General features: G+C 44.6%; 1 protein-coding gene across 1 annotated transcript in view; it reads left to right on the top strand.

The window, feature by feature from the left end:
• Window positions 1–15482: 15482 nt before the first annotated feature.
• JAZF1 (JAZF zinc finger 1) overlaps window positions 15483–21890 on the top strand; it is a 322039-nt gene continuing 315631 nt past the window's right edge. The window contains exon 1 of the mRNA XM_059396668.1: window positions 15483–15855. Coding sequence (XP_059252651.1) covers window positions 15741–15855 — 115 coding nt within the window. The 5' untranslated portion in view covers window positions 15483–15740. The remainder of the gene's footprint in view (window positions 15856–21890) is intronic.

A 21890-nucleotide genomic window follows, 5' to 3' on the forward strand; every position in this document is an offset into this window, starting at 1 on the left:
CAATACTACCTTGGAGGAGGAGGACCTGCCCTGCCACTCACTCCCAGGTTTCATAATGCATAATTCAGCTTGGTGGAGCCTCTAAAACTTAATCTTTCAATATCCAGGCCAGGGAACCTGAATGAGTTGTACCCATCTCAGTTGTATGGCTTCTGTTCAAAGACAATTGTAAAATGTTGAGCAAATCAAATAAAGGATTATACCAAATGACTATTTAGAATACCAGAGTTGCATTTGACCATGAGTAATGGAAACCAGAGAAGCAGTGGTTATGTAATATGGGAATTAATTTTGCTCCCCAAATGAGAATTTCCAAGTAGGCAGTACAGAGCTGATATGACTGTTCTAGGACATCATCCTAGAGTATGACCCTTATCCTCATGTTCATAAGATAGCTACTGGAGCTCCAGCTATCACACTGAGCGCTTAGAAGCAGAGAAAAGGAAAAACCAAGTGAAATTGGTGCCCAGTGGTTGAATCAGTAAGGTTGTTTTTATTGTTTGTTTGTTTCGTTTTGTTTTAAGATTTATTTATTTATGGGTGGGGAAGAGAGCAAGCAACAAGCCAGGGGGAGGGGCAGGGGATCTCACGCAGACTCCCTTCTCAGTGCAGAACCAACTCCGGGCCCAATCCCAGGACCCTGGGATCATGACCTGAGCTAAAACCAAGAGTCATACACTTAACTGACTGAGCTACCCAGATGCTTCTAGTCTGTATGGTTTTTAAGAAGCTTTCCCAGAAGCTCCATCCAACAACCTCACTTATATTTCAATAGCAAGAACTTAGTCATATGGCTACTCTGTGTGCGAAGGAGCCTGGAATGCTGGGTTTAATCAGGACACACTGCTTCCCTTGACAAAAGGTGAGAACAAACACTGGGTAGGTAGTTGGGAATCTCTGCCACAAGATGTCTGTAAACAGATACAAATGTGAATTGCTGGGCCTCCTGAGCGGCTCAGTGGGTTAAGGCCTCTGCCTTCAGCTCGGGTCGTGGTCCCAGGGTCCTGGGATCGAGCCCCACGTCGGGCTCTCTGCTCGGCAGGGAGCCTGCTTCCTCCCTCCTCTCTCTGCCTGTCTTTCTGCCTACTTGTGATCTCTGTCAAATAAATAAATAAAATCTTAAAAAACAAAACAAATGTGAATTGCTAGAAACGATCACATAGAGAGCAGAAGCAAACCCACAGAAGCAGCCAGAAATTCCAAGGTTTGTTCATTAGCTTTAGAAGGCTGGCAGATAGCACTGACAGATAATACCGCCAATCTAGCATCTATGAAAGCCTACACAATAGGAGGTGAATGACATTAAATTGGGAACAAAGACATCAATTCATGGGGTTGTCACCCCTAATCCAAGGATGGCACCCATGAAAGAGGTCTTGCAGTGTAAGACTAAATGAGGTACTACTACTTGAATGAGCCTGCAGAGTTTTATCAGTCTGAATGTTTGTTTGTTTTCAGTAAATACATATTCAAATAAGACTATTATGTCAGTTAAGTGTATATCAAGTCTCTCCACCATTTCCAAATAAACCCTTCTGTGTCTTACAAGTTGGGGCCGCAGGTTAGTTAAGCCTCAGGTGATTGCTTTTTCAGAAAACTGAAACATTCTTTCAATCAGCAATTAACAATTACCAAATATTAGTGGAGATCTTGTGAAATCTTACTGCCTGTTTCATCCACATTTACTAAATAATTTCATGTAATGGAATATTTTTAACTGGCAGCCACTTGGGCAGAAAACAACCATATTCTTGCTGTTTCCCACCCCGTCACCATCACACACACACACACACACACACACACACACACACACACACACACACTGCCTCCTCCAGCCCCTAGATATAATCAGAGACATTTTGACAGAGCGCTGAGTTATTCCTATTTCACAGAGAATAGTTTAGAACTAGCACTTACTCAGGCCCTTGGGTTATACTTGTACTTTTTATAACTTAATTAAGATAATTGAAATGTATTTACCTTCAAATCATCACCCCAAATTGCTCTGCTACTTGAATTATGCTGCTTTTGTGTGTTTCTGGGTATGTGGATACCTTTTCCTAGTATGTCTTATGCTGCCAGCAACCTTTATATTTGCTGTTTGGAAACTGCTGTGCTCTGGTAAAATCAGAACATCTTGTTTATTAGCCTGTGGGTAGAGTAAAAGTAAAAAGCTCTGAGAACTTTCAAACATTGATGTTGAACATGCAAACTGGTAAATCGGCTTTGGAAGATGGTTTGGCAGAATATTCTAAAACTGAACTTAGGCATCATCATTGACCATACTCCTGTCTATCAACCTAGTGATTGCTTCATTCACATCCCCATGTGAGGACCACTCTAGCCCTCCTTCCCTTATTTGGGCCTTGTTGACACCCCCCTCCAGCAGTGTCCCTCCCATCAGCTATCTCAGCCAACCTGCCTCTACCCATCAGAGGCATGCTTATAACTGGGAACCTGGTGGGAAAGATGAAGAGACTTGGCAACTCCTTTTCAGTAAGCTCACTCAACACTCTGAAACATGCCCGTACTTTCTCCAGAAACCTTCAGACTCCGTATCATTTTGGATGACTTTGGCATCAGTATCTAGTACTATAAAGCCCAATACAAACTGGCTTAGAAAATAAGGGTGAGTCATTGGCTCGTGTAACTGCTAAGACTAATATGGGCTTCAGGCACAGTTCTATCAGAGCTCCCATTCAGTTTCTCTTAAGATCTCAACTCTACACTCTGCTCTGTTGGTTTTATCCTCAGGCAGAAGTCCTTCATGGTCACGAGATGTCTGCTGGCATCACCTGGGCCACATGCTTTCTTGTTCAAGTGAGACAAGAGCTGGCCTCCATCCAGTTAACCACTGGATAAAAGCTCAGAGCTTAATTCTGATGGAACCTTCTGGGCACTTTCACTTTGGCAACATGACCCCATCTGCCTGCAGAATTGAAGCTCTAAGCTACAAAAACAATTGTTGCACCTTCTCCCAGAGTAATGGATGCTCACTCTTACTGAGTTTACATAACTAAAAGGATTGACTCGAATAGCTCATTCCAGAACAGAGAAGGTATGCTCCAAAGTGATTTCATATCCTCATGATGTCTTAAAAGTAGTAATATAAGACAACTTTAAATGCCAGCTTCCCTCCTAAAACATAAAGTTCTGCCTCACTGCTGTTCCAGACTGTGACACCCACTTCCTTCTCCAAGAAATCTAAGGACATTTGGTGAAAAGATGACCAAAAGCCATAGTATCTGCAGCACTGGAACCAGGGATAATAATAATAATGCCCTATCTTTGACTAGCATGTTACAGTTTCCAGGGTCTTTTCACATGCGCCATCTCATTCCATCTCCAGGAGTTGGGAGTATCTGTGCTGTTACAGCCAGTTTGTAGATAAGGAAATCTCAAGTTGATGCAACTGACTTAGCCAAGGTCAGCGGCTTGTAAGTGACAGAGCTACCAATGGGATCTAGGTTTTTTTTTTTAATCTTTTTTTTTTAATTTTTTATTTTTTATAAACATATATTTTTATCCCCAGGGGTACAGGTCTGTGAATCACCAGGTTTACACACTTCACAGCACTCACCAAAGCACATACCCTCCCCAATGTCCATAATCCCACCCCCTTCTCCCACACCCCCTCCCCCCAGCAACCCTCAGTTTGTTTTGTGAGATTAAGAGTCACTTATGGTTTGTCTCCCTCCCAATCCCATCTTGTTTCATTGATTCTTCTCCTACCCACTTAAGCCCCCATGTTGCATCACCACTTCCTCATATCAGGGAGATCATATGATAGTTGTCTTTCTCCGCTTGACTTATTTCGGCCCTATGACCCAGCAATTGCACTATTGGGTATTTACCCTAAAGATACAAATGTAGTGATCCAAAGGGACACATGCACCCGAATGTTTATAGCAGCAATGTCCACAATAGCCAAACTATGGAAAGAACCTAGATGTCCATCAACAGATGAATGGATCAAGAAGATGTGGTATATACACACAATGGAATACTATGCAGCTATCAAAAGAAATGAAATCTTGCCATTTGCGACAACATGGATGGAACTAGAGCGTATCATGCTTAGCGAAATAAGTCAAGCGGAGAAAGACAACTATCATAGGATCTAGGTCTTTTTGATGCTGCACTTTCCCTCTAATTAGTCTTTTGGACCAGAGAACAGAGTAAGAAAGATAAGAAAGATGCAAATTGGATTGTGGATCCGAGGGATGGGAGACTGAGTGGGGGGGTGTCTCTGCTGTAGGACTTGGAGTGAACTTGACCACCAAGACAGAAAGCTCTTTTCAACATTTGCTTCTGCCCCCCCCCCCCCGCCCTTTCTTTCCCAATTTCCTTCTTCCTGTGTTTCTTTCTCATTTTCTCTTCTCTGGTGCAACTTTCGCAAACACAATACCAAACATTTTCCATGGTCAGGTCCCATTCAAGAATTCTAATAACGAATGGAGAATGGGGTTGGTGAGGGGAGCAGGTGGAGAAAGGTGAGGGGTACACAGAATTGGGGAGGAGGTGTGAGTGGGGGTGGTGGGAGAAAGAGTAAAGAGAAAGAAATTGGAATAATGAATTGGCTCTGACACCAAAGATTAACTGTAATCTAAAATGTGAGATTATACATTGTTAAAGAGAATTAATGCTGTCAAGGCAAGGTGCCTTTGAACTGCAGACTCAGGTTGGAAAGACTGGAAAGAACAAACCTACCAACTGAAGAGTTTTATTAATTATTTTTATTTTTATTTTTTTTAAGGTTTTATTTATTTATTTGACAGAGAAAGATCACAAGTAGACAGAGAGGCAGGCAGAGAGAGAGAGAGAGAGAGAGAGAGAAGCAGGCTCCCTGCTGAGCAAAGAGCCCGATGTGGGACTCGATCCCAGGACCCTTGAGATCATGACCTGAGCCGAAGGCAGCGGCTTAACCCACTGAGCCACCCAGGCGCCCCTATTTTTATTTTTTTAAGATTACTTATTTATTCATGAGAGACAGAGAAAGACAGAAGCAGAAGGAGAGGCAGGGTCCCCATGGAGCAGGAAGCTGGATTTTTAAAGTATAGCTAGATACTGGTCAGGCACTGTAAAATATTACTTTTATATACAGCACTCATTTAGATAAATTTGGAAGACTTACAGACTCAGCTTGTTGAAAATTATTTATCTTAAGGTTCTGACCTGCAATGGGAAATATGAGAGGAAAACTGAAAAGCAATAAGTGTTGGAGCCTGGAGATCACCCCCAGCAACTATTCTTCCCTCTGCTATGACCATTACCTGGGCAGCTCTGACATCATCTTGGAGATCTGTTTGTGGTGCAGAGGGTCCTTTCTGAATTATCGGCACCAAGGATTAGATTGCATGTCGTCTTACAGTGGGGAGAAATTTAGACATAATTAATCCCAATACTCTTGGGCTATTGTGACAGTAAAAGTAATCTAATTTTTGCACTGTAGCTTGGAAGGAAAATCAGAGATTTCCAACTGGTGGCTCAGAGGTGACCTCCAGATGGGACTTGCTTGCCTTCTAGTGTCTTAGGAGACCAGTGCTCTCCAATTCATCCAGTCCCCACCATTCACACGACACATGCATGTGCACGCCCACCCTGCTGTCTTCTCTCATTGCCTCCTCTTCCTGGTCCTTAAGGCTTCTGAGTTGAGACCTCTAAGATAAATAAAAAGTCATGAAGAAAGAATCATTTATGTCACCAAAAGCAAAATGAGACAAAAATTATGGAAAGTTGCGGAGAAGGCCTTCCTGGAGGTACTCTTGAAATCTGGGTCTGTTTTCTGAAAGGCAAAAGTAGCCATCACATGAGTGCAACCCTAGAAAAGAAGGGCCGAGTTGCAGAGCCCTTTGAGATCGTGTTCAGCAGGGCTCTTTGTTCTGTGGCTCTGAGAATTAGAACTGCAACAGAAGATATGATGATGCCAAAAAATGGGCTGAAGCATCATGGTTAGAGTCATTACACAGACAGGACAAAGACAAAGAGCATTACAAAAGCAAAAAGAGTCACCTTTCCACATGATAGCTAATGCCTATGTTCCCTGCTTTGCCTCAACAGTGCAAAGGTACACAATGAAGGCTAAGTCAGGAACCAGCCAAAGAGCAAAACAAGGGTACCTTTTCAAAGGCTTAATTCTATATTAAGTTCAATTTTATTTTTAATTTAATTTAATTTATTTATTTATTTATTTATTTATTTTAGAGAGGGGGAAGCAGATCGGGGGAAAGGGAGAGAGAGAATCTTAAACAGATTCCCACTCAGCAGTACAGAGCCCACATGGGGCCTGATCTCAGAACCCTGCAATCATGACCTGGGCCAAAATCAAGAATTGGACACTTAACCGACTGAGCCACCCAGGTGCTCCATATTGAGTTCAATTTTAAAATATTAGGGAACAGGAATAAGAAGGCATTCCAAAGGGGAACGAGATGGAAAAGAGAAGCCAAGAGAGGTAATACCTGGTGGAGGCCCCAAGGCTTCTCCATCATCAGTCCCCTATCCCAACCCTCAGTGCCCTCTCCTATGTGCATTAGGTAAAGTAGGACACTTTTGCCTCTCAATCTTTTTTTAAATTTAACTTTTAGTTAGTGAACATACAGTGCACTGTTGGTTTCCAGAGTAGAATTCAGTGATTCATCACTTATATGCGACACCCACTGCTCATCACAAGTGCCCTCTTTAATACCCATCATCCATCTATTGCATCCCCCACCCACCTCCCTCCATCAACCCTCGGTTTTATTCTCTATGGTTAAGAGTCCATTATGGCTTGTTTCCTTCTCTCCCCTATGCTCATCTGTTTTCTTTCTTAAATTCCACATATAAGTGAGATCATATGGTATTTGTCTTTCTCTGAGTAATTTCACTTAGCACAATACCCTGTAGCTCCATCCACATCAATGCAAATAGTAAGATTTCATATATGTACATGTATCATGCCTTCCTTATCCATTCATCAAGTGATGGACATTTGGGCTCTCCCCGTAGTTTGGCTATTATTGATAATGCTGCTATAAACACCAGAATGCACATATCCCTTTGAATCTGTACTTTTGTGTCCTTTGGGTAAATACCTAGTAGTGCAATTGCTGGGTTGCAGGGTAGTTCTATTTTTTAACTTTTGAGGAACCTCCCTAGTGTTTTCCAGAGTGGTTTACCGGTTTGCGTTCCCACCAACAGTGTTAAGAGTGTTCCCCTTTCTCTGAATCCTCACCAACACCTGTTGTTACTTGGGTTGTTAATTTTAGCCATTCTGACAGGTGGGGGGGTGGTATCTCATTGTGGTTTTGATTTGGATTTCTCTGATGATGAGTGATGTTGAGCATTGTTTCATGCATCTGTTAGCCATCTGGGTGTCTTCTTTGGAAAAGTGTCTATTCATGTCTTCTGCCCATTTCTTAACCTGATTTTTTGTGTCTTTGGGTCTGGAGTTTGATAAGTTCTTTATAGATTTGGCATATGAGCCCTTTATCAGATATGTTGTTTGCAAATATCTTTTCCCATTCCATAGGCTGCCTTTTAGTTTCATTGTTTCCTTTGCTGTGAAGAAGCTTTTTATTTTGATGAAGTCCCAATAGTTGATTTTTGCTTTTGTTTCCCTTGCCTCCAGTGATGTGTCTAATAAGAAGTTGCAGCAGCTTAGGTCAAACAGGTTTCTGCCTGTGTTCTCCTCTAGGATTTTGATGGTTTCCTGTCTCACATTTAGGTCTTTGATTCATTTTTAATTTATTTTTGTGTATGGTATAGGAAATTGATCCAGTTTCATTCTTCTGCTTGATGCTGTCCAGTCTTCCCAACACCATTTGTTGAAGAAACTGTCTTTTTTTCCATTGGATATTCTTTCCTGCTTTGTTGAAGATTAGTTGACCACATAGTTGTGGGTCCATTTCTGGGTTCTCTGTTCTGTTCCATTGATCTATGTGTCTGTTTTTGTGCCAGTACCATACTGTCTGGATGACTACAGTTTTGTAATACAGCTTAAAATCCTTGCCCCTCAATCTTTATGTCTGTGATGGATATGAGCATGGTCCTGCTTGTGGCCAAGAGGCCAACTTCTTCAGATTCAAGGGCAGAAAGGAAAATGATCCAAAATACCCAAATCAAGGTATGATATTATGTTAAAAGAATAACTCTGGGGGCACCTGGGTGGCTCAGTTGATTAAGCATCTGCCTTTGGCTCATGATCCCAGGGTCCCAGGATTGAGCCCCATATTGGGCTCCCTGCTCAGCAGGGAGTCTGCTTCTTCCTCTTTCTCTGCTCCGCACCCCACCTCATGCTCTCTCTGTCTCTCTCTCATCCTCTCTTTCAAATAAATAAATAAATAAATAAATAAATAAATAAAATCTTTATTAAAAAAGAGCAAAGACTCTGGAGTCAGACAGACTTCAGTTCAAATTTTAATTTGTCACTTACTAGCTTTCTGGGCCTCCATAAGTTACCTTATTTCCCTGGGTCTTTTTTTTTTTTTTTTTAATCCATAATTTAGGTGTAATATGGGTTAAGATATCTAGTTAAGATATCTTAAGATATCTAGTGCAATGCCTGACACAACAGTGGGCCCTCAGTGAATGGTAGTAATTGTTATTTAAAATAATCATCATAATGAGCTTAAACATCTGTGAAAGGGAAAGGTGTCCAAGTCAGTCAAATAAAAGGAGAGCTAGTGTCAGATCTCATGTCATGGCTCAATGCCTCCCTGCTTATCTCTGTCCAGTTGAATGGCTTTGTCTGCATCAGCAGTGACTAGGAAACCAGTACCATCAAAACCAATGAGACAAGCATTTCATAAGTGCCTGTTAGGGGCACAGGGCAATGACACTTCACTAGACCTAAAAAAAGGTCTCATCAAAGGTTGTGCCATGATCATGGGAAAGTATAACAGCTGTAATCTATCCAAGCTGATAGTTGATTGAACACTATCTTTTCCTGATGCTACATAAGAGAACAGTAACACATTGTTAGAAATTGCTTTAGCACTGAAAACTGAAATCTTAGTACATTGCCTTATCACAGCACTGAGCTATACCCCCATACAGCTTGTACTGAACGCTACGTGCAGGCAGGATGAAAGATAGTGTCCTTTCTCAAGGAGATTAGGACTTGTGGCCTCCAGGGCAGAATGCCTTCATCCCATGATGGGAGCCAGACATACTCTGGGGTATGAAATGAAGATATTAGACCTTCCCTTTCTGTTTTTTTTTTTTTAAGTTCTCTTCTTAAAGTGTATGATTTATTTTATAATATACATGCTATATTTAAGTAGGAGTGCCTGTATATAATTTAAAATAAAAATATAAATATTTATGAGATCAAGGCTTACATTTTTTTATTGATGGAGTTCTCAATTAAAAAGGCTTGGGACCCAGTGGTCTAGAGAAGAAAGACCAATAAGCCAATAGTCAGAGATCTAAGGCAGAGGGAGCTTGGCTGAAGCACAGATAAGCTTGTATCTTAGCCTGGATGAAAGAGAGGCAGAATTCTGGGAATGCTTCCTGTAGGAGGTGACAGACTGAGTTGCTGAAGTGTGTTTGGTAGGGAGAGAGCAGAAAAGGGGAGAATATTTCTGGCAGGCTATACATACACATGTAAAGGCAAGGGGGCCTGTTATGGACAATGAGTGCATTTTGAAAAGTAACATAATTTGGTTCATTTTGAATGTGCTGCATTCTGCAGAAATCCAATTACAAAGATCATTGAGTAGAAAGCCACTCTGATGGTAAGGCTTGGTGCCAAGGGATGCTAGTAGGGGAGGGGAGATCACGGAGCAGTGTTTCCAACTTGATTCTCTAGCCCAGTCTCCCTCGATACTTGTTTGAGTCCTAGAGGAAAAGGATTGTGAAGTGGAAGCTGACAAAACCTCTAAAAGCTAGGACAAAAAAGATGTTAGCAGCCTTGGAAGGGATAGAACACTGGGCACTATTGGGTGGCATCAATAATGCCTAAGGACACTTGCCTGGGCAAAAAGGCTGTGCAGTGTTTTTTCAAGCAGTAGTACTTTAGTGACTGATTATAGTCAACAGCAACAAGAGTCATCACCTGAGTGAGCCCAAGTTGGAAAGAGGGGAAATGGCAGACACTGGAGCCAAGAGGACAGTACGTGGGGACCACTGAGTACCCGTGGCAGGCGCTAAGAACCAGTTCAGGAGGACCTTGCAAAGCATCTGGTGTTCCCTCATAAGAGGAGAGACTGTACTTGTCTTATTCAAATTGTATCCCTTCTATCTTGCACAGTGGATCAGCCTACACAGATGTACAAATCCTAGGGTCACTGTTCCTGCAGTTGCCTCTATAAATAATGCCATCTGGGGTCATGTAGCAGCAGCTTGCATAGAAGTTCAATCAAATATGTTGAAGGAACGAATGAAATCGTGATGCGCTGGCCGCTTTGATGGCCATGTTGAAAGCTCAACCTGGGTGGCCAGACCCCATCAGATTTGGATTTGGAGCTATCATCTGGGTAGCAGTGTGGCAGACTGCAGCAGGGGAGTGAACCCAGGATGCCCAGTTAGAACTCCAGTTATTGGTTGGATGTTTCATTAATTTAGTTCTTTTTTAAAAAAAATATTTTATTTATTTATTTGACACAGAGAGAGAGAGAGAGAGAGAGATTACAAGTAGGCAGAGAGGCAGAGAGAGAGGGAGAAGCAGACTCCCCACTGAGCAGAGAGCCCGATGCAGGGCTCAATCCCACGACCCTGAGATCATGACCTGAGCAGAAAGCAGAGGCTTAACCCACTGAGCCACCGAGCACCCCTAATTTAGTTCTAGAGAAATCCTGCAAGCAGCTGGAAGCAAAAATGCTGTAACTATGCACATAGTGAGTGAGGCAGAAGCAGCCTGGTAGACAGCTAAGGGGTAACACCCATGACTACTGGTCACTAGAGAACCGCCATTACTCATTCCAAGGCCAATACTACTTAAATCTAGGCAGAATCAGACATGGGACCAAAATGAGAGTTAATCACCAAAGAGCAGAGAAAGTGGATTCATTTCTGAGCTGGAGTAAAACCAATACAAAAAACTTGAAGATTTGGTTGCATCAATATTAAACAAGAAGAAAACATCCTGTCAAGACAAAGGTTGCTGTTGGCAGAGGTGGCAGCCCGTGTCTTCAAGAGTGTCATTCTTTTTTTTTTTTTTTTTTAAGATTTTATTTTATTTTCATTTTTTAAATAAAAGATTTTATTTATTTATTTTTGACAAAATGAGAGGGGGGGGGGAGAGTGGGGACAAGCAGGGCGAGCAGCAGACAGAGGGAGAGGGAGAAGCAGGCTCCCCGCAGAGCAAGGAGCCTGATATAGGGCTCAGTGCCAGGACCTTGGGATCATGACGTGAGCTAAAGGCAGAAGTTTAATGAACTGACCCATCCAGGTGCCCTAAGGTTTTTTTTTTAAATTTTCATATATTTTTTAATTTTATTTTTTGGAAGATTTTATTTATTTATTTTACAGAGAGATTTAGAGATAGAGAGAGAGATCACAAGTAGGCAGAGAGGCAGGCAGATAGAGAGGGGGAAGCAGGCGCCCTGCTGAGCAAAGAGCCTTATTCGGGGCTCGATCCTAGGACCCTGAGATCATGACCTGAGCTTAAGAGGCAGAGACTTAATGCACTGAGCCACCCAGGCACTCCAAAGATTTTATTTTTAAGTGATGTTGACATCCAATGTGGGACTTGAATTCACAGCCCCAAGATCAAGGTTTGCAGACTCCATCCACTGAGCCAGTCAGGCACCCTAAGAGCTGCCATTCTTATAAGTGGCCATAGACCGGCATGAGAGGAAGTAGACCGACCTCCTGATCTATTCGGTCTAATCAGTCTATGTGATGGTGGTGGTGGTAAAAGGAATGCCTCCAGGCACTTACTACAAGCCTGTTTATATCCAGTAAACCTGAAAAGCAACTTAAGAGGTCCCTGACTCAGGGACCTGGGTGGCTCAGTGGGTTAAAGCCTCTGCCTTTGGCTCAGGTCATGATCTCAGGGTCCTGGGATCGAGCCCCACGTTGGGCTCTCTGCTCTGCAGGGAGCCTGCTTCCTCCTCTCTCTCTCTGCCTACTTGTGATCTCTGTCTGTCAAATAAATAAATAAAATCTTAAAAAAAAAAAAAAAAAGAAAAGAAAAAGAGGGACCTGACTCAGAAAACTTGAGAAAGCTAGAATTAAAAGCAGTATGGAGAGTTCAACTCAAAACGGAATCCAAGGTTCATTACACATCCTCTTGTAGTGCTAACAGATGTTCATGCAGGGCACAGGAAGTGCAAGGTTTTATCAGAATATCCCTAAATTAACCAAGTCCCTATGTGGAGGCCAATTTCATGAAGCAGAATCATCAGGTGGCTTTGATTGGTTCCATTAGACCAATGGATTCACACTTCGCTGGCAGCTGCACCAGCCTGTGGTCAGTGGCCGATCTGGATTTTGGGAAATTGTTCCTGGATCCCAAATCATTTGTAATGCTAAGTACCAAGCTATGGGGCCGCTATGTCCATACTTTGTCTGGGCTTACACATAGGGAGGCACAGTACCCTGGGGAAAGGCAAATGGCTTGCAAGAAAAGGGTCTTAAGCCCAAGGGAACACTTCTGGCTCTACCCACTACTCTATCTTTCTGACTCCTCAGTTCTCTCACCATCCCTTTCCTTTGAAATATTTTTACTACCCAAATCAGGCAGACAAATGTTTTTTATAAATGTAGAGATATATCAGCCATCATTTTCTCTTGGACATAACAGGCTGAAATGTTTATTCACCTTATTTTTATAGCCTAGTGTTGATTTTATCTGAGGGGACACCTTTAATACAAAGACTTTTATTTTTAAAATTGAAAGAAAAAATTTTAAGATCTAGGCCCAATGTGGGGCTTGAACTCATAACCCCAAGATCAAGAGTCATATGCTCTACCAACTAAGCTAGCCAGGCGCCCCTGAAACAAATATTTTTAAATGTAAGTACCTGATGGTAAGCAAGCTACTGTAATTTTTTAAAAATCTGCATGTGGTTACTATATCTTTGTTCTTTTATTGTTACTGATGCCTGACTGAATGCACTATCAATACAGAGAGGCTGGGGGAGAACACACTCCATGTCCCTGGCCTCAGTTTATTTACATCTACAATATCAGTGGCTCTGACAGCCAGAGTATCTTCCCAAACCTAATAGACCATGATTATGCATCTGATATAAAGGCCAGAAATGCCTAGAGTGTGCAGAGTACAAAAACAAACAGAATGTCACATACGCAGAGCTTCAGTTCATATAAGACTTAGACTGGAAGATCAAATGAGTCCTTACAAAATATTAATGAAAAGGTAAAAAGATAAGCAAAGGTTTAAAAAAATTAAATCTTAAAGGTAAAAAGGTAAACAAAATCTTGAAAATTAAAAATCTGGATTTATGTTATTTTGGCTTATTTCACCAAAATTTATTAAGTTTGGCCTATCGTTTGTACACTAGTGTGCATGAACAGAACCCAGTTCCCTTGTCTTTTACCTGTACATTTCTGGCACTTTCCATTTCTGAGTCTCTTGCCTGGAGTTAATAGTCCCATGTGGACAGTTTTTTTCTCCAGAGGACAGAGTTTCTACTTCTCCAAAGCTCTTCATAATTCCTAGATCCTGTGTGGTGGTGGTGGTGCCTAACACTTATCTCTAGGGGGAAGCTGTTCTGGTACCAGTTTGGGCTGACATTGACCTGTCCTATTCCTTCGGGTGGTGTGTGTCTGCCAGATACTCTGCCTGCTCTCAGCTGAAGGCCTTCCCAGATTGGGCAGCTGAATGCACTGCACAGCTGCCAAAATTCTAATTCAAGATCTAGAATTCTAACTCCTGCTCTTTAGACCCTTGTCTGGTCCTGGCTCCAGTCTCCAGCCAACCGGGTTGCTGGCTCATTATCAGGCCCACCCAGGCCCTGCCCCCACCCACACATGGGCCCAGGAAACCATTCTTGGCACCCAAATGAACTTCGATGATACAATCGCCCCAGCCGCATCCAACCCAACTCTCCTCTCAGCACAAGTCTGTCACCTTGTGAAAGGGGCAAAAAGAAAAGGGAGAGAAGGGGAAATGCCATGGGTGAGGGAACTAATCAACCCTAGTCGCTGTGACCATCCGATTGTAAAACTTCGGTGGTGCCTTCCTAACTCTGAAAACTCAAATGGAAAGTACTAACTGTGGGAGATGAATATAGTTTATGGAGAGGGGAACACTTTATGTATCTGCACCAGAGGTAAGTAAAATTTGTCCTAAGGAAAAGTGCTAAATTCAGTATGCCTGTATTAATTTAAAAATGCACTATTGCATTATAAACTGCTGATAATGTATAATGTTCCTTAGGCCTCTGATAAAGTGCTATCAGAGATTACACACTTTGCAGGTAAAAATGCAAGTGTGGGGCACCTGGGTGGCTCAGTCGGTTAAGCCTTGCCTTAGGTTCAGGTCATGATCCCAAAGTCCCAAGTTGGGCTTCCTGCTCAGTGGGGAGCCTGCTTCTCCCTCTGCCTGCCACTCCCCCTGCTTGTGCTCTCTCTCTGTCTCTCTTTCTGATAAATAAATAAATAAATAAATAAAATCTTAAAAAAAAATAAATGAGCGCAACTGGGACGAGACCAACTTTCTAGTGGGGACCAGAAAGTCACCCATTCTTAGCAAAATGCGGGTTTTAGGGGGAAGCTGCCAAATTCAACTTAAGTATTTAACTGGCCAACATTATGGTTTAAATGTGTAATCAAGATTGATTGTAGGAGTCTTTTCTCTTTTAAATGAAGAGTAAATATGTCCCTTGACCCTGTTTTTACTCCTTCTAGCCTTAAGCAAGGCAGTGGCCTTTCTGCTAATAGTCTTGCTCCCAGAGAGGAGTGAATCAATTCCCAGACCTAAGATAGGGCAGTGGGGTGCTATAATTTGGGGAAATGAAATAATTTTCGTTTTTGTTTTCCCAAAAGGAGCTGGGAGTATAACAAACGTGGTACATATGTAAAACACGGGCAAATGCACTTGACAATCAAGAAATCTATTTTGAAATTTAAATAAAGCTAAGATTTTCTTTTGGCCTAGAGGGAAATTTCATTAAAATCAATTAGTTAGTACAAACCTCCAGAGAAAAATGACTTAAAAAAAAAAAAGGTTTAAAGAGTAAGGTGCACACAATTACCTTTCCTGGGTCCCCTGTGAATGTCAGTGTCACACCCAGACAGGTGGCCAAGTGCAAACAAATGCCCCCGAGTGGGGCCTGGGTAACTCCCTGAATTCTCTTCGCGGGGTGCATATGTAATTAATAGATGTGTATATATCAAGAAGGTAATACACATAACCAAGGAAGCTGCAAACTGATTGCATGTATTACCAACTGTGAAGGGCAGGCCGACAGGATAAAGTTGGTGGCAGGAGCTCACAGGTGAGGCCTCGGTCCAGGAGCCGAGGTTGGGGCCGCACAGCTGTTGCCGCGCGCCCTGGTCCCTCCTCCCAGCTGCGGCGGCCTCACCCCCCCACCCCCACCCCGCCGCTCCCGACGCCGCCGCCGCCGCCACCGCCTCCCTCAGCCTCCCGGTCTCTCCTCGCTCTCCTTCATCGCTCTAGCCCCCACTCCCTTCGTCCCGTTTTCTCCGCTCCCCTCACCCCGCCTCTCTCCCCCTCCCCCAGCCCCTCCTCTCCTCACCCCACCCTGCCTCCCTCCCTCCCTCCCTCCCTCCGCCCGCCGGCCCGGCGCTCGCAGAGCCGACACCAGGGGGGCTCTCGATGTAGCACCATGACAGGCATCGCCGCCGCCTCCTTCTTCTCCAATACCTGCCGATTCGGGGGCTGCGGACTCCACTTCCCCACCCTGGCCGACCTCATTGAGCACATCGAGGACAACCACATCGGTAAATGGCCCGGGGGTGGGCCGGGGTGCCCTGCGCGCGGAAACTCCTGCCCAAGCGAGAAACCCAGAATGGCCAGGGGTGGCCGGGAGGGAGGCAGGCGGCGGCGGGGCGGGAGGGTGTGTGCAAGCCCGGGGCGTGGGGGTGACGGGATGCGGGGGCGCGAGGGGGTGGGGGGGGGGCGGGGAGCGGAGTGGGGGAGGGGGCGGGCGCCCCGAGGTGCGGGGGCCGGCGGGCGGCCCGGCTGGGGGATTCCGAGGGGCGTGCGCGCCGGCGGCGAAGTGGTGGGAGTGGGGGGTGCGCCGCGGCGGGGGCGCCGGGAGGAGGGACCCGGCGGCGAGGAGATGCGGCGGCGGGGCCGGGCGCCAGGGGAGGGGGCGCGGGGCGGAGGGCGCGGCTGGGCCGGGCGGTTGGCGCTGGGCAGGGGCGCGGAGTTAGTTGGCCTGGTGGTCCGGGCGGCCCGAGGCGCCGGGGGCGCCGGGGGGCGGGCGCTGCACGCCGCCCGCTGCTTCCGCCCGGGCTAGAGCTGTCAGGGCTCGGCGGCGGCTGCAGCGGCTGGGAGGTGGGAGCGGGGGGGGGCGGGGGTGGCTCCACCGCGGCAGCCATTCCGCTTCCTCCTCCCGCCGCCGCCGCCACTGCGTCCTGTCAGCGCGGGTTGCTAGGTGTGGTGCGTCGGGAGGGGGCGGGAGCCGGCGGCCGCGGGCGGAGGACCCGGCTCTAGCCCTCTGCGCCCGCGCCGCGGGGCTCGCTCGGCCCGGCCAGGGACGCGGGCCTGGGGGCCCTGGGCACCCGCCCCTGCCCTGGCCTGGCGCGGACGCTGGGGCGCCGCGGGCTGAGGTGCCGGGGGCGCCCGCGGGCCGCGCCCAACGCCCCAGGCCGTGCGGCCCCGGAGGCCCCTGCGGCTGTGTCTGCTGGAGAGCAGTCTCCCGGGGCTGCGGCCGGGCGTTTAAACGTGTCCCGGCTCAGATTTGCCTTTCCACTGGTGCTAGGCCCGAGGTGCGCCGGCTGCGCCCGGGATCCGCGGCGGCGGCGGCCTGCGCAGCGCCCGGGGCGCGGGGGACTCGGTGGCCGCGGGGGGAGGGGGCGCCGGCGGCTTTCCCTTACTGCCCGGGACCCCGGGGCCTTTCAACAAGTCCTTGAATTCGCAGGAGTCCTGCACGCATTTACGGACTCTGAGCCCTTGCGAGGGGAGATGGGTGGGCTCGTTTGGCTCTGGCGATCCAGCCACCTGCAGAAGGTGTGGCTGGCGTCCACGAGCTGTCCTGTGTGGGCTGGAAGGTGAAGGGACCGCGTGATGTCCCGTCGGGGCTGTCCAATACGGAGAACCTGTAAATTCAGCCCAGAAAGCCATTTCCAAATGAATGCTGTGGACTCACCCATGTGAATGCAACTCACGTTTCTACAAAGTTGTGAGAATAAATCACGACTGCTGTGTATTTATGCACGAATAAAATGAGGGCGAGCCTTATGCTCTTTGCTTAGTATAATGCTTTCTCTTGGCACACAGTGGGTGCTTAATAAGCGTTGACTGCTAGTTGAGCATCGGATAAGAGGGGCAGGGGCATCTGGAATGGGAAGCAATCATTTGAAAATGTCTACCGAATGTCTTTCAAGAAATACTCCTGATGAATAATTGTCTAGATTTTGAAACTTAGAAAGTTTTAAAACATCCGTATAAGAGTTTCCGCCGTCTCCTCAGAGAGAGGTGTGAGAGAAGTAGGCAAGTTTTGGTAGCCTTAAAAGCAGGAATAATGGAGTAACAAATTTGCTGATTCATATCATGACTGAAGAGCCATAACCGAAGGTACTTAAAGGATCAGTCAGATTTTTCATGATGGGCAGTTTAAAATAAAACAAACTCCAGTAATGAAAGTTCCAAGAGAAATTTGGTTAGTTCCGATTCCTTTCCTTTCAATAATACGCGGAAAACAATAGGTAGAAACAAATAATAAATAAATAAATATATAGTATATACATATATAAATAAATAATATTTCCCGACTTAAGGAGGACTGTCATTGCATATCCCATTCCCTTTCGCCAAGAGTTAGTTCAGGATAAACTATAATTAATGTAAGGTGAGTAATAATTTTCCCGCACTGGCTGCCTACTTGGACTAGCTGGTTAAATGAAATATCAGTTATGTATATTAAAATGTGTTAAAGGCAGTTATCCCACTTGAGGATTTAGTTTATAATCAGTTAGATTTTAAATGGTTGGTGGATCAAAGGAGCTTTTTAAGTTTGCAGAAATTGTTGTTAGTATTGGGTAAACATTTTTAAAGAGGGTTAAAGGTTCTGTAAATTTTCTGAAACTCAGTTTTTAAGTTATGCTCATCCCCAGAGGGCTAGTCTTTTAATGAAAATATTGAAGAATTAAGTTTATAACAATAGTTATGACTTAGGCACACTGTGTGGCAAGGCTAACAATGACTGTACTTTGGAATTAGTTTAAAACCAGCCAGCTTTATGGAAAATAAATGCTTGAAATGAACAAATACTCAAAATTCCCAGAGGGAAGAGATGAACTTAAATTATTGGGTGCTTTTACAGAGCAGAGGCCCTTTGCTTTTAAAGACAGCTCTGTATGGACAAATAAGAATTGACCTGAGAAGGGTAAAAACATCCCCATTAATAGGCAGTGACACGTAAATACACTTGATGAGGGGCCATGAGTGCAGATATAGTGGACGAAGCATTTAGTGAAAGTTCTTTGTATGGATTGTTAAGTGGTATTTATTTATTGTTTGTGGCTCATTATTTTTAATATTTGATTTCTGATTGTGTGTCCTTGTTATTGAGTGGCCACATAAAAAAGATGCATGAAAGGACTGCTAAAAGATTTATTTTAATATTATCTTTCATTTTATTAGAAGTATGTTCAGGTGGTAGTTCCATCTTGGGGAACTTTCTGAGTTACTACTTTTTAACTGCTAGTCAGAATCCTTAAGCAGTAATGACATGAAGGTTTGTGGGACTATGGCATGGTTTTTACTTGACAGATTTTTCAAGGCCTTGGTACACGAGGCCCACAGTTTTCATTATATAATTGTAACACTTAGTTTAGATTAAGTGCATTAAGTGGAGAATCGCTGTTTCTGTTCTGTTACATATGTGCATTTAGCTCTTGTTTTTAACCATTTTCCTGTACCCATAGGAACAAGGATTTGGGGCTGTAGAGTCAAGGGAAGTGTGATTTTCTCCCATCCTCTGTCTTAGCTCTCTTCCTCCTAGAGGAGTGGAATACCCATGTCCGTTTCTGTGTTGGTCCTTGCCTTTCATTGCTGGTCTACTACTGGAGTGCCTGCCTGTCTCTCTGTGGACAACCCTGGTATCCCAGCCCAAGCCCTTCCTTCAACTTACATTGCCTAGAAATCCCATAGCCTACAGTTTTAAGTGTTTCTTAATCAGCTTTGCTCTCAATTCATTCATAGCTTGGCTCTGTTTCCTGGAGATGGGAAGAGCTGATCAAGATTTGTTTGATTCATCTACTCACAGTATCTACTGTGAGTTTGTAGAAACACTCTTGACATGCACATCCTAGGTAGGTGAAGCTAAACTGGTAACTAGGAATCACAGAAACACCAAGGGCACTAAATTTAGCACTGAAGGTCAATGTCACAGACTCATGAAATGCCTGCTGTCCGTGCATCTCAGTGCTGAGAAATCTTTGGGGTGTTGGTCCCAGAAAAGAAACTGTTTTATTTATTCTTGTTAGATTTGATTATTTGGTACATTTGTAAAAGTACCTCTGCATGTTAAATTTATTTATGTGATAATATATGTTTAGTATCTATTTTATACCAGGCATAGTTCTAGGCCCTTGGTGCTTTTGGTTAACAAAGAGCCCAACTTTGGGGAGTTTATGTTCTAGTGGTGGGAGATAGACAATAAACACTCAACATAAAAATAAATTAAATAGGATGTTGAAGGTGGTTATGAGAAAGAGAAATTAGAGCAGCCTAAAGGTAGATTGAGAGGAGGAAGAGTTAGAATTTTTAATTGGTTGATCAGGATAGACTTCACTGAGAAACTAAAGGGTAATCTTGACAGAAGGGAGAAAGTTAGCCATGAGAACATGGGGAACGTCAGGACCCAGGCAGAGGGAATAGACAGTGCAAAGGCTCCAAGGCAGCTTGCACCTCTTAAACTGAAAACAGAGAATCTGACCCATTTTAGTTATTCTTGTGATAGTACTCAACTAAAAGTTCATTTTGAGCTTTCCCCAGATGTTAGGAGCCTCAGCTTTGCTATTGTTGACTCAGATTTTCCTGTAGGGGCTATATTAGGAGATGAAATACTGTTGTCCTAGTGGCTTGCAGTAGCTTTGACATGGTGGTTCTTGATGCTGCATGTCAACAGGTTTTTGTGCATTTCTATTAGTTTCCTCATTTCCAAAACCAAAAGGGATAAATCTTTGCTGCTTCATTTCAGAGGGTAGATTTGTAAACCATCTAATTAGTAAAGGTCAAAGTCCCTGGATGGAAAAATAAGGTACTTACTCTATTGCCAATAGTAGTGTACAATTTGGCTCCAACAATAGTTTAGTAAATAATTACATTATCTTCTTAAAGTAATACCATAGTATGCTAAATAGATGGATATATAGAATAGGTAATAGGCCCTTATTATCCCCACTTTATAGGTGAATAAACTGAGGCACAGAAAGGTTATATAACGCCTTAAGTTTCCATGGCTGGCCAAGTGTGAACTGGAATTTGGATTTTAGATCGGTAGCAGAGCTAGATAGTACTGTCCCTATGCCTGCCCCCCCGCCCCCCACTGGAGGCAATTGGTCTGTGTTTCATCCTTGAGAAAATAGCTCTGAACTCTTGAAGCGAGGATCATCTGAGAGGCAGCGTAGTGAACGTAGCATGTTTGGGTTTGACTATATTCCTCTGATGCTTGTCAGCCTCCCTGTGCCTCAGTTTCTGCCTCTGTATAGTGAGGACAGTGACAGTACCTACCCCATGCACTGGCTGAGGAAGATTAAGTGTATAGTACTCATTTACAGTACAGTCACCTGATTTTCTTGCCATTTTGTGTATTTATCATACAAGTCTGTAATCCTACTATGAAAAACTACTGTAGAGGTTAACAGAATGTGGGATGTGTCCACCTACAACTCTGTGAAATCATGAGGCCCTTCCCAGGAAAGGTTGCAAACAGGAAATGGGAAACCCTTCAGCAGTCCTGAATTGGGGTTACAGGCTCTGGCCACTTTCTCTATTCTGTGGCTAGAGGTACTTCAGGTGCTGGCAGAGGCCTTTGCCACTGTGGACTGGAAAGTGGTGTCAAGGCCAGTGGCCTCCAGCATGGCCTTTCCTTGTGGCCTGTATTTATTTGGAAAAACCCTGGACTAGAAAGAGGCACTATGCTTTGAGCTTGTGGGCACATTCCTCTGAGGACACTTCCTGTGGGGAGAAGGAATGACTGAAGGAGTAAGTGAATGAATGAAAGGCTTGTCACTGCCTGCCCTGCTCTTTGCCTGTACCCTGTGGCTTGGCGGCAAGGTGCCCTGCTGCTCCCTTCCATAATTCCCAAGAAGGTCCCAGGTACAGAGCCAGGTGAGGTTTCAAGTGCATGCGTGTGCGTGAGGGTACACACATACCGCCCAGTGTGGGAGGCCCTACCTCTAACAACTCACAGATTTCTACAGAACAAGTTTTCCATTTGTGCCAGTTCTCACCTGTAAACAGCATACCCTTTGTGGACCCTTGCTAATGAACGTTTGATCTCCTAAATCTCAAAAGTTTTGATTGTTTTCTGGTTGTAGTGTCCATGTTTTCTGGTGTTTGACTGAGATGCACAGACAGAAAAACTGCCTGCAGCCGACTGGGTTGATAAAAGCCTCCATATTAGGTAAAGAGCTTCCTTTAGAATGCCTGTATTTTGGAGACCTCTCCCACATGTGACTGTACTAGAGGGGCAGACTGCTGGCTGTTTCCAGAAAACCCAATTCTTTGCAGTGATGACAGTGAAGAAGTTTCCTGGCCAAAGCAGCCTGATGACACTTGATGTGAGGGGCTTTTCTGGGAC

Source organism: Mustela nigripes, chromosome 4, assembly GCF_022355385.1.
Source record: "Mustela nigripes isolate SB6536 chromosome 4, MUSNIG.SB6536, whole genome shotgun sequence".
Classification (NCBI taxonomy): Eukaryota; Metazoa; Chordata; class Mammalia; order Carnivora; family Mustelidae; genus Mustela; species Mustela nigripes.